General features: G+C 43.3%; 1 protein-coding gene across 3 annotated transcripts in view; it reads right to left on the bottom strand.

Annotated features, from left to right (window-relative positions):
• The window catches only part of ASB11 (ankyrin repeat and SOCS box containing 11), a 42,855-nt gene extending 36,632 nt beyond the window's left edge, over positions 1 to 6,223 (bottom strand). For 2 of the 3 annotated variants that reach the window (XM_032773758.2, XM_075060414.1), the window contains exon 1: positions 6,036 to 6,223. In XM_032773758.2, the coding sequence (XP_032629649.1) occupies positions 6,036 to 6,210 (175 nt within the window). In that variant the 5' untranslated portion in view covers positions 6,211 to 6,223. Of the gene's footprint in view, positions 1 to 4,636; positions 4,787 to 6,035 lie in introns of those variants that run through there. The other variant, XM_032773761.2, reaches the window with a different exon arrangement.
• Between the last annotated feature and the right edge of the window lie 6,589 nt (positions 6,224 to 12,812).

The following is a 12,812-nucleotide window of genomic DNA, read 5'->3' as shown; positions in this document are numbered from 1 at the left end:
AAAAGAAGAGGGGCGGGTAAGGTTGAATTGTCCTCTCTGTTTGTAATTCAAAGGAGTTTAATACATAATTTCCAGGTAACCAGAGAGGGGAAGCCTGGGGAGATAAAGAGGGGAAGGGACAGAGAAACCTGATTCTCTGTGTTTGTTTTAAGGGACTAAAGCACGCGTAACTCCTGAGTGTTCCCCAGGGTGGGAAGAATCTGGGAGAAAAAGGAGGGGGGGAAATAGTTTATTCCCCTTTGTTTAGACTCAGGGAGATCTGGGTCTTGGGGTCCCCGAGGCAAGGTTCTGGGAGACCAGACGATGTTAAACCCAGGGGCACTGGAATTCCTGGTTGGTGCAGCGTTACAGGTCTAAGGCTGGTAATTAATTTCTTAGAGTTTCAGTGCAGGGTACCAAATTTTTTTGACGCTAAGGTTCAATGTGGAAATATACCTTGATGAAAGCGAGAGCCCCCAGCCGCGTGAATATTCCTGGTGCTCGGAGCACCGCAAACATATAACTGCACCTATGCCCTGGGCTATTTAAGCTGCGAAGTGTAGACATTTGGGCCAGCTGAAGCCGAGCTCAGGGACTGGTAGGTGGAGGTCCCAAGCTCCGGCTGCAGCCCAAGGCCCGCGTTTACGACTGTAATATGAACAGCCCCTTAGCTCAAGCCCTGCAAGCGCTGAGTCAGCTGGCACGAGGCCAGCCACAGGTGTCTAATTGCAGTGGTAGACGATGACCTAGACGTTCTGCTGGGCTCAGCAGTAGGAGGGAAGCTACGCTGATTGAAAAGAGAGGCGGATGATGAGAAGAGAGACACCTCTGGTGGGGACAGCAGGGACTAGATGGGAAATATGGAAAAAAATTGTTTTGTGAGAATTGAACTGAAACCAAATTTCAACAGTCCAAATTTCCCACCAATCTAGATTTCTGCCAGCTGAGATTTCGGTGCCGCCAGCTTGACAGAACAAACAGACATCCCAGGAACAAAGTAAATGTTAACTTGTAAATATGTGTCAGCTGACCTAGGGAAAGGTTCTCATACCTGAGGGGGAAATTAAGTATGTTAAATTGACTTTCGCAAGATATGTAGATAGCAGTAAGTAAGAGTGTTACTTGAAGTGGTTAGACTGAAGAATTAGGGAATCTATAAGGGAACAGATTCAGAAAATAGAAACCATCCATTATTCATCAAATCTCAATGTGACTCTATAAAGTTTAACAGTTTTATTTTATTTTTCACTTTCCACAGTCTCTAAACTTCTTAGTTCATCCTCCCACAGACAGTTGCAATGCTGAATATTACCAAGAGACTCGTTCTTGTAGCATCCTTTGTCTGCCCAGAAGGAAGCAGCACTGGGGACTCTATAGGACGCCTGTTTCTGTTGAGATTTCCAGCAAAGACTGCGAGCCTCACGGAGTATGGATAGTTTCACATGAGCAACAGAAAAATATTGGAAGTATATCCAAGCCAAAGCCTCTGAATCTTACTCCATCACTGCTTGTATGCACAAGTTTGTATTCTAAAACACTTTCAGTTCGTTTCCTGTTCTTCAGGCTGTGATGATTAACGTGGGTGTCTTGGAGCTAAAGTTGAGTGCCACTGGTCTAAATAATACTAGATAATAGAAATTTTTAGAGATAGTGAGAACAACTTGGCTTAAAATTAATTCAGCACTTGATTCTTAAGGATGCAACAGCCTCACTTTTCCTTAAAGGAGAGTATGCTTTAAGTAGAACAGTTTGAATCAGCTTATTCTGCTGTAGTGTATAAAAACACCTTTGAAACAGCTTGTGTGTGTGTTGGGGTTGGGGAGGAGGAGACTTGAATATTAAATTTAATGTTAGTTGTTTTTGAATCAAAAATACAGAGTAGAATATTTTTTATGCATCAGTAAAATTTTACGATTTTCACTCCTAGGATGATATAATATTAGATTATATATGAATCATTAGGACTCGAGACGTTCATCTTGTCCAGTCCCCTGCACTCTGCAGACTACGTATTATGTAGACCCATTCCTGACAGGTGTTGTCGTACCTGCTCTTAAAAATCTCCATGATGGAGATTCCACAACCTCCCTAGACAATTTATTCAGCGTTAACAACCCTGACAGTTAGGAATTTTTCCTAATGTCCAACCTAAAATCCCTGCCTGAAATTTTAACCCTTTGCTTCTTGTTCTATCCTCAGAGGTTAAGAAAAACAATTTTCTCCCTCTTCTTTAAACAAACTTTTACACATAGATACATACTAAAGCTATACTTTTTTTAACAGTTAGCTTAAACAAACTACCCAAGGCGAACTAATGGATTCTACATCTTTTGATGTCTTCATATCAAGATTGTTTTGGAAGATATGCTTAGTCAAACAAGATATTGTCTCAATATAGGAGATACTGGAAAAATTCTATGCCTGTCTTATACAGGAGTCAGACTGAGCTGATTGTAATGGTCTTAAATGTATTAATTATTGAGTGGGCCCTGTTTTGCGATGTCCAACTGAGACATTGTTAAGACATGGCTGCATAACATAGAATCAAACGGGACAAACACTGGGATCCAATGGAAGTCAGTTTTAGAACCACAAGAAGAAATATCTTGACTATTGAACTAAAATGTTTAGTATTGCACAGCTAAATGAGGGAGGTAAACTCTGTAACCATCTTCATCCTTTCTTCCTCCTCTTCCAATCCTCCTCTCCCTTGCATCCCAAAATGCCACAATTGAAAAATTACCAAACTATTGACTTTAAAATGGGGCAATTTGGGCTTCCCTATTCACAAACTCTTCCCTCTCTCACAATCTTTCCTTTACCAAAGTTTATAACTTTTTCTTTTAAAAACATGAAGTTTGAGATCTTAATGAATATGTATCTGCTTAAGAATAATAGCAACTCACTGTAATGCATCTCCAGGCATGTGTAATAAAATCTTATCTTATTATGTCATGTATCATAGCTGTACATTCTGTATATGTAACCTATTTTAAAATTATTTTAATTGATACTTTTTAATAAAAATGAATCAAAGACGCTGGCATCCAAAGGGAAACTCTCTATGGCTCTACTCACAGAAATCCAAGTGAAACTTAGAATGGACAGAATCTATGAGGCTATCTGATTCCATTCTCCCTGGAAGTGCGTGCTGTTCCTAGTATATTCTTAATGTTTGCAGTCTCCACTCTTCCCATGCATAGAAGCTTCCAACCTTCTCTCAACAGGACTACCACTCTAGCAGGAAATTTTTCTTCATATAACAGCCTCTCAATTGTTCAGCCTCATTAATTTCCCGAATTGTGAGAGGAGCAGAACTGCATCATGAACGCCTCATCCTCAGCCCCACAGCCATCACTTCACACCCCAACCCTCTTCCCTAGCTTTGAGCCCCCCCGCATCATGAACCCCTCATTCTCAGCCCCACAGCCATCACTTCACACCCCAACCCTCTGCCCTAGCCCTGAGCCCCATCCTGCATCATGAATCCCTCATCCTCAGCCCCACAGCCCTTACCCCTGCACTCTCTCCTATCCCCAAACTCCCTCCCAGAGCGTGCACTACCTCCCCCTTCCCATAGACCCCTTCCCACTCCTAAACTCCCTCCCACAGCCTGCACCCCCACGCCTTCCTACACCCCCATGCCCAGCCCAGAGCCTGCACCCAAACTCCTTCCCAACGCCTGCACCCCTCACCCCCTCCTGCACACCCACCCCCTGCCCCAGCCCGGAGCCTGCACCCTGCACCTCTCCTGCACCCTAATCCCCAGCCCAGGAGCTTCACCCCAGACGTCCCCCCCAAACCCCTCCCAGAGCCTTAGGCAGGTGGGGGCAGAGTTGGGGGGCGGGTTCTGGGCACCACCAAAATTTTTACAAACTTGCCATCCATGCCTAAGCCTGAGCCCTGTGAGCCCAAGTCAGGTGGCACAAGCCAGCCATAGATATTTAATTGCAGAGTAGACATACCCATTGAGCATAGAAGAGACAAGCTTCATACAGTCCCAACCGAGTCTGCAGCAGCATAGGGCTATAACTGCAAGGAAAGTCCTGCTTAGCCCTGGCCTGGAGCGCACCCAGGGCACACAGAATCTTTGCAGTTTTTTAACTAATAAGCTCTAGAAAGTCTTCTGAGCATATAAGAACTGTGATTTTTCAAAGGCTACAACAGGCCAAATTTGGGCAGATATTCACAGGAGTGGCAAAAGGATACAAAGAACCATCCTGCCAGATTACAAATCCTTGCTCCAAAGTGTGGGAGCAGCCCAAAGAAGAGGCCAGCCGAATTTCTGAATGCAGGCAGAACAATGGATTTTTCCCTAGCCTTGTTCTGAGGAAATGCTGAAACTTTTTGGCTGAAAGTTATCTATGTGTATATACACATATTCTATTCAGCCTGAGGCAGGCACTTGACATGGAAAATGTCAGTCTGAACAGTTAAAACTTTGGCAAAGTTATATAATGGGAAGCATCCAGCAACCTTAATAATAGACTGTGCTTCCACCCCCACCTCTAACTAACCCCCTTCACACACACCATGCTGCATATACAAACATTTCACACCCATATATACAGTATGTCTATATTTACACACTCCATGTTGCACACTTCTCACCATGAGAATGCACACACATATTTCCATGCCAGCTACAGCAACATACCTCCCTGAAACATGTGGCAAATGTAGTTCCCATAAGGGGCATCTCTTAACTCTCCGGTTACCAAAGGCATGTTTGAAATTTCATGTCCTTTCTAAATTTCTACAGATAATCTAAGCCGGCCTGCTGCTGCTTCTCTCCACATTGCTTTACTTTAGGCTGTGACACTGCATCTGTAATCCAACCTAGTGCGCAGGAAAAAACATCACATGACCTTGTGTTTTGAAAGATTATCCTTGATGGATAGTTGCAAATGGCAACTTGCAGATAAAAATATATTGTAGCCCTGGTAACCTTGTAAGCACTTAGATAAAGAATCTCTAAATGCGGGGGGAAGCCAATTATCAACAACTTCACTAAATTTAAATTAAGGCATATGTAATAAGTACTTTGTCAATAAATTAACAGCACTCTTTTCTAATAAACCATAAGATAATTCTAAAACATTGCAGAGATGGGGATAAATAACTATTTATTCTGCTTTATACGAGCTTGGTAAGAATTTGCTGTAGCTTCACTTTGGCCCAGATTCTGATACTCTCACTTTGGCCCAGATTCTGATACTCTTACAATGAGCTAGCATCTTACACTGCAAATAGTTCCACTCTCTTCCATAGGACCACTTACAGAGTAAGGCACTATACATCGTGAATCAGAGTCTAGCCCCTAATAAGAACGATGTCACTAAATACTGTGTCTTTATGATTTAATTAGAAAATCAATTACTGATTAGCAGCTATTTTTAAAGCCCTTACACGCTCTAATCAGAAGTGTTACTTTGTGTTAATTGCTATCAATGCACTATTGTGGCAAATGTGTTTTAAGTCTGTAGAAAAACTACTTGGAAAGAAACAAATAGGAAAATGATTCTTTGGAGGCCCATTGTGTAGAGTAATTTCCATACTTTTGGTTGCACAGGAATCTTAGCTATGTTTTTTTTTATCGTCTGGTTCAAAAGAACAGGGACGCTAGACTTAAATCCAGTCAGGCACTAATTACACCCTTCCTGGTATCTTCCTTCAGAAAACCCACAAGCTAAACCTCTTCCCTAAATGCTCTCTGGTTGTAAACTAGGATACATAATAAAACCCCTTGTCACTCACAGAGTTGACTCTGACAAGTGCTTTGCTTTCCAAAGCAAGCGTCTTTATTTACTTTACTATTATTCTACACTTACTATACTTAAACAAGTGTTGTTCACAGTCAAGCTGGCTAACTGTTAGAGAGTCTCATATTTTGCACACCTAGAACATGCCAACCCACATTGTTTTTGCAAAGACTTCAGAAGTGGAAAGTACTTGGGGCCAGAACAAAACAACCAGACCACATTTATCCATCACCTCCTCATCCTACAGCAACACAGTAATTAAAATCTAATTTCTGAAGGCATAAAACATTTTACCTGGTGCTATTCCATAGATCTCTTCTGCTATCCTGGCAGCCTCTTTTCTGTTGCCTTTAACAATATAGAAGTGGGTCAGCAGAGCCAAAGAAATCTTAATTAAAAGCTTGAAGCAAAATAAAGCAAAGATTGCAAAATAGATGTTAAAAGCATGGAATATAGAATTGCCCTCCATTTTGGCTTGCTCTTTGTAGTTTCCCAGGTCTGCTAAGTTTCACCAGGCTATAATTGGTATCATATGACATCTATTTTCAACCCTCCAGCACTTGCTGTTTCTCGGTTAGGAAAAATACATTCCATTTTTATTCTGGGGCAACCATTGATGTTGAATAACAATGCTGGGTATTAAATCATTTCATGGTTTTATTGGGCTGTAATTGTGTGTCAAGTACTGATATTTTTCCATTTCTGGATGACAGAAAACACTATGTGAATATTCACTATAACTACCATAACACAAACTGAAGAAACTGAAACAATGTTTTTCATAATGTATAGGGGTAATATTTGAAAATTAGAGATGTTACTTCTCTGTGATTGGGTTGACTTTTCTTTTCCCAAGAGGCACGTGGCTCCTATACAGATCAAAGCACTTTGGCAGTATGTATTTAGTTGAATGCACAATTCTCCCATTATTTAAGTTCCTCTTAAAAACCACATCTTCCACAACTCCAAGAAATGAGTTTATGATGCAAAAACCCCAAGTCATTAAGCCAACCAACCCTCCCCTTTACAATGTCTCAGTGCTTCCCAATGTATGTGTCTATGGTAGGGTCCAATCCTGCAAAGGGATCTGCATGGGCAGGCAGGACTTTATGCTGGCTGAGAGTCCCAATCAATCTCCTTGGGGGTAGGGGAATATGCGTGCGTGTACTCTACATCGCCACACACTTTGTCAGCACTAAACAAATAAATAACATCTGAGGGCAGGGAATAGTCTAGAAATGAGAAAGGAACCATCTCATTCCTTCCTGCAAGTTCACCTGCAGCCCAAATGCAGAGAAAGACTGCAGCCTTCAGTGAACTTTGACCTCACGGGTCATACCAGCTGTGGAGAAAGACCTCTGTTCTTAAAGATACCTCATGGTTGGACATGTGGAACAAAATATTATAGTGAATTATTTCCTGGACAACTTCAAGTTATTTGGTTTCCCCCTTGTCCTTCCAACCCTCCAGCATTCCATCTATTCTCATGTCACTCTTCAGCACCTCAGTCTCTCAGCTACCATTGGAATAAATACAGGTACTTGCTCATCCGTGTTCAGATCCCAGGGACTAGCACCTCGTACAGTGACTGCTTAGACAGACTGATAAAAGGGGAAGAGGAAAGAAAAACTGTTTGGTAAAAGAAAAAGCACAATTCACATGAATCAGTCTGTCACCTTTCAACCTAACTGTGGTACTGTAATGAAGTTTAATATGCACCACATTTTAATAAGAAAGGAAGAGTTTATGCACACCACTTGCTTTCCCACTCACAGGTGCATAACTACTGCAATTGTTCACCTGGATAAGTAAAATAATGGATTTTTAGCTGATTTAATGCAATTTAGCAAATGAAAATAAGGGGAAGAGCCAGTGTCATGCGACCAGCCAGCTTTCCACAGACCAATGTCGGAGAACTAATGCAACAGAGAAAAGAAACAATTACTTACTGTAACTGTGGTTCTTCAAGATGTGATGCAGCTGTGTATTCCACTTAGGTAGGTGCACAACCAGTGCACCGGAGCCAGAGAATTTTCCTAGCAGTACCTGTAGAGGGGCAGCACCCACACCTCCTGGCTACAGCCCCTCCCCGGGCTATATGAGATGGCTCTGCCTCAATGGCCCTCAGTTCCTTCACATCAAACACCCAGTCAGAGACTGAATTCTGATGTAGAAGGGACAGAAGGTGGGTCAGTGTGCCACTGCACCCCATATTCTTCATAATTGATATGATTATAACATAATTATGATGCATCTAGTAAAAGATGTGTCATGCAAGGTGTCATGGAAAAGTTATGGTTTGTTGAAAATGATTATGCTATTTTTATGCATGTATAATTTTTATATCTGAAGTTATGAATATTAACTATGTATCTATTTCAAACGTATTCACTTTGGGTGACACCCACAACTAGCCTTTTAGGTACACCAATGAAGAAGCCAGACAGTGCTAATGGCCCATCAGCAAAGACAATGGACTAGGGAGAGCTTAGCCTTCTTGTGAACGTTTCAGTCAGCTTGTAAGTACTGGCTGCTATGACTCTGCAAGGGCATATGACCAGACCACATGATCCTGAGCTCCATTTGGGTACTTGTATTTTTCCACAAGCTGGACTGAGAACTGTGTTTTGAAACAAAGAGTTCTCGCCCTATGGTGAAGCTAATCAAGGTGGGGTGTGCATCATCTAGGGGCCTCATTCCCAACACATGAGAACTCCTGAAAACACCTGAGGAACAAAGACTGAACTGGGGAAGTGCTGGCCCCAGGCTAAAAGGATTTCTAGCCTGTGTATGGAAAGCTGGTGGACTCCTTGTATCATCAGCCAGGGTGAGAAATTGCTAATTCATATCCAATCTATCTAGTATTTTAGGCTTAGTTTGTATTTTGTTTATTTTCCAGGTAATCTGCTTTGATCTGTTTGCTATCACTTATAATCAATTTAATCTTTCTTTTCTAGTTAATAAACTTGTTTTTCCTTCATCTGAACCAGTGTGCCTTTGACTGAAGTGTCTGGGAAAAATCTCAACTTGGTTAACACACACTTGTTGCATATTCTTCTCCACATAAAAGGAGGGGCAAACTATTTATGAATTTACATTGTATAAATCCCTGTACAGTGCAAGATGGCATAATTTTGGGTTTACACTCCAGAGGGGAGTCCATGCCTGGGGAGCTGGGGGTTACCTTGGCTGTAGCCTCTCTATTTTTGCTTCATGCAGTGGCTGGCCAGAGCCTTCATGCAACTGCAGCTGGGTGTGTCCCTGCCTGTGTGAATGCTAGGGGGAGTGGTCTACAGCTTGTCACAGCAGCACAGTGTGAGAAGGACATTCTGGGGGAAACCCATCACAGTCAGGAATGCATGTCTGCATCATATCGCAAAGAACCAGTTATAGTAAGTAACCATTTCTTCTTCCAGTAGATGCAGCTATGTATTCCACTGGGGTGACTCACAAGCAGTATCCAGAGGGGGTGGGGCTCAGTGTCTACTTAAACAAGGACTGCAGGTCTGCCTTCCCAAAGTTTGTATCTGCTCTGGATGATGCAGTAATGGCATAATGGCTCAGAAACAAATGTAATCAACAGCCACAAGCAGCCCTGCAAATGTCCAAGACTGAGACATCACTTAAGAATGCCATTGACCTACCTTGCGCTCCCATAGAATGAGTTTGCATCTGTTGAGGGGGCATAGGCAAAGCTATTTTGTATGCAGCATCGATACAGGAAGTTATCCATTTAGAGACCATCTGTGAAGGAATCACCTGTCCCTTCATACAATCTGCATATGACACAAACAGATGAGGTGAAGCATGAAAGGCTTTAGTACTGTCCAGATAGAAGGCTAGTCATCATCTGACATCTATTGTGTGAAGGTGCTGCTCCTCCAGAAATGAATGTGGTTTAGGAAAGAACACAAGCAAATATACCACCTGGTTCAAATGAAACTGAGAAACCACTTTAGCCACAAATTTTGGGTGCAGCCACAACTTCACTGTGTTTTTGGAGAGTTGTATGTAAGGAGGCTTTGCCATCAAAGTCTGCAACTCACAGACTCTCCTTGCTGATGTAATCACCACCAGGAATGCAGCTTTTTGACAGAATAGAGGAAAGAGACAAGATGCCAAAGGCTTGAACGGAGGTCCCATCAGAGCCACTAAGACTGTATTAAGCTCCCACAACAGCACCGGGTCCCGCACCAGTGGATGGAGACAAAGAAGCCCTTTTAAGACTCTTGCTACCATAGCATTGGAAAATCCTTCCATGAATGGGAGGATGAAACACTGATATTGCTGCCAGATACACCGTCAATGAGTTAAGCTAAGGCCTCACAACTGAAGGTGCAGTAGATACTACAAGATATCCTGGACAGAAGCCTACATTGGCTGAACTTCATGGGCCAACAAGCACATTGAAAACCACTTCCATTTTGCCGAACAGGCCATTCTGGTAGAGGTCTTTTTGCTGTTGAGTAGAACTTGTCAAACAGCTGCCAAACACCACACATTGTCCTCATTCAACCACAGAACAGCCACACAGTGAAATGCAGGGACCTGAGCACAGGATGCAAAGTGTGACCATGATCCTGTGTCAGCAGGTTGGGCTGGAGAAAAAGAGGTACGGGAGGCTGAACTGGTAACATGAGAAGTCAGAAAACCTGCACTGCCTAGACCATGCCAGGGCAATGAGGGTGAGCTTGGCCTGATTTGCTTTCATCTGAAAGATGGTTTGTGGAACTGAAGTCTTTAAACCACTATTTGAGGACTTCAATAACTCAGACATAGGTTAGGGGTTTGATACAGGAGTGGGTGGCTGAGATTCTGTGATCTGTGTTGTGCAGGAGGTCAGACTAGATGATCATAATGGTCCCTTCTGACCTTAAAGTCTATGAAATCTATTAAATCAATGAATAATTGAGCTTGGAGGAAAAGTGCATAGTAGCCAGCTGAGGTGAAAGGCATTAGACAATGAGCCTGAACTGAGGCTCTCTCAATTGCAGAACAGATGGCATTTCATATTATACTTTGTAGCAAACAGGTGAATTGTCAGGATGACTCAAGCTGCAAAGATAACTCGCAAAGCACTGGGTTTCAGAGACCACTCATGACTCAGGGAAAAATTCCTACTAAGATGCTCTATGAGAGTATTCTGGCCCCCAAGCAAGTAATAGGCTATCAGAGTGATACTCTCTTTGATACAGAACTGCCACAGCTCGATTGCCTCTTGGCAGAGCATCCTGGAGTGGTCACATACATCATGGTGGGTATTATCAGTAAATATATGAACCACTAAGCCTCTGATGTGGTCTCAAAAAGTGAAGTGAAGCTTCCTGCTCCAACCAAAGACTCTGAACTTTCAGCAACCCCAGGTGTGCTCCCCAACCCATCAGGGAGGCATCAGTGACAACCATCCTGGTTGGTAAAGGCCAGATGAAAGGAACGCCCTGACATACATTCCTCCGAACCATCCACCTCTGCAAGGAGTCCAGGATGAATGCAGGGAGGCACAGAAAACTGTCCCGGGGTGAAGAATTGGAAGATAAACTGTCCTGAGACACATTTGAAGAGTGCAAAGACACAACCTTATGAACCAAACCACTTGCATGCACGTGGACATGTGGCCCAAGAGCCTTAGGCACACTTGAACTGTCATGGAAGGCTGAAACAACAGATCGAGACAAAGCCAGTGAAACATCTGAATACTATCAGTTGGTAAAAACAGTCTCGAACTTGTTGAGTCTGTTAAGGCCCCAAAGAACTCAATTTTCTGAGCTGGGACCAGTGTTGATCTCCCAGTGTTTAGGACAGGGTTTCTCAAACAGGGGTCACCGCTTGTTTAGGGAAAGCCCCTGGCGAGCCAAGCTGGTGTGTTTACCTGCCCAGTCCGCAGGTCTGGTCGATCACGGCTCCCACCGGCAGCAGATCACTGCTCTGGGGCAATGAGAGCTGCTGGAAGTGGCAGCCAGTAAGTCCCTCGGCCTGTGCCGCTTCTAGCAGCTCCCATTGGCCTGGAACAGTGATCCATGGCCAGTGGGAGCCACGATCAGCCAGACCTACAGATGGGGCAGGTAAACACACCAGCCCGGCCCGCCAGGGGCTTTCCTTACACAAGCAGCAACCCCTGTTTGAGAAACCCCGGTTTAGGATGAGTTCCAGACAGTCAAGTAAGTGCAGTGTAACATGTATTTGAAAGAGAATTTCTTTTCTGGACCTGTCCCTTAGTAACCAGTTGTCCAAATACAAGAAGTCGTGGATTCTCTTCTTCCCAAGGTACGCCATCACCAAGACTGTACATTTGGTAACAACCCAGAGCACAGAAGAGAAACCAAAAGGAAGGACACAATGTACTGCAAATGGTGATTCTGCATGACGAACCTTCAGTGCCAAAATATGCCTCGTGGCCTGCTTGAGAAGGTACTGCTTTAGGCGAAGGTCTATAGCCTCCTGTTTCATGAATATTTACAGATCGAATGCCACTCTTTGACATAAGCGTAACCTAAGCAGAGCAAGCACCTTGTAAGAGGGTCATTGTTGGGGGTCACCGCCCCCCACACACATCATAGACAATGTTTTAACCCTGGTGAGGACAAAACCAGGGAAAACAATTAAACTAACTGGCTAATACTGTTACTAAGGGTACTAACTATATACAACTAAGTCAAAGGGGAATTGTGAGGTTAAGAACCACACAGAGCTCCGACTCCAGCCATGGGTAGTAAGAAGGAACTGAAAGAGGTTTGGGGCGGCGCCACCTCATAAAGCCAGGGGAGGGGCTATGGCCATGAGACACAAGTGTTGCCTCCTACGGGTATTGCTAGACAAAATTCTCCAGCTCCGGTGAGTGGGCACACAGACACCTAAGTGGAATACACAGCCGCATCTACTCAAAGAACAATTTGAGTGATTTCTTCTCCCTTCCTCTGCCTGGACAAATAGGAAGTCCATTCCTGTGCAATGCTGGACAATGTGAACATAAGAGGATGCAAACATTGCTAACTTCCAACAAAGGAAGGTTATTACAGAATAGCATTGCTCATTGGAGAAAAAAATAGCATTTTCAGCTAAAAAAAATTTATT

The sequence above is a fragment of the Chelonoidis abingdonii genome, chromosome 1 (genome assembly GCF_003597395.2).
Source record: "Chelonoidis abingdonii isolate Lonesome George chromosome 1, CheloAbing_2.0, whole genome shotgun sequence".
Lineage (NCBI taxonomy): Eukaryota > Metazoa > Chordata > Testudines > Testudinidae > Chelonoidis > Chelonoidis abingdonii.
This window is presented reverse-complemented; position numbering and strand designations above follow the sequence as displayed.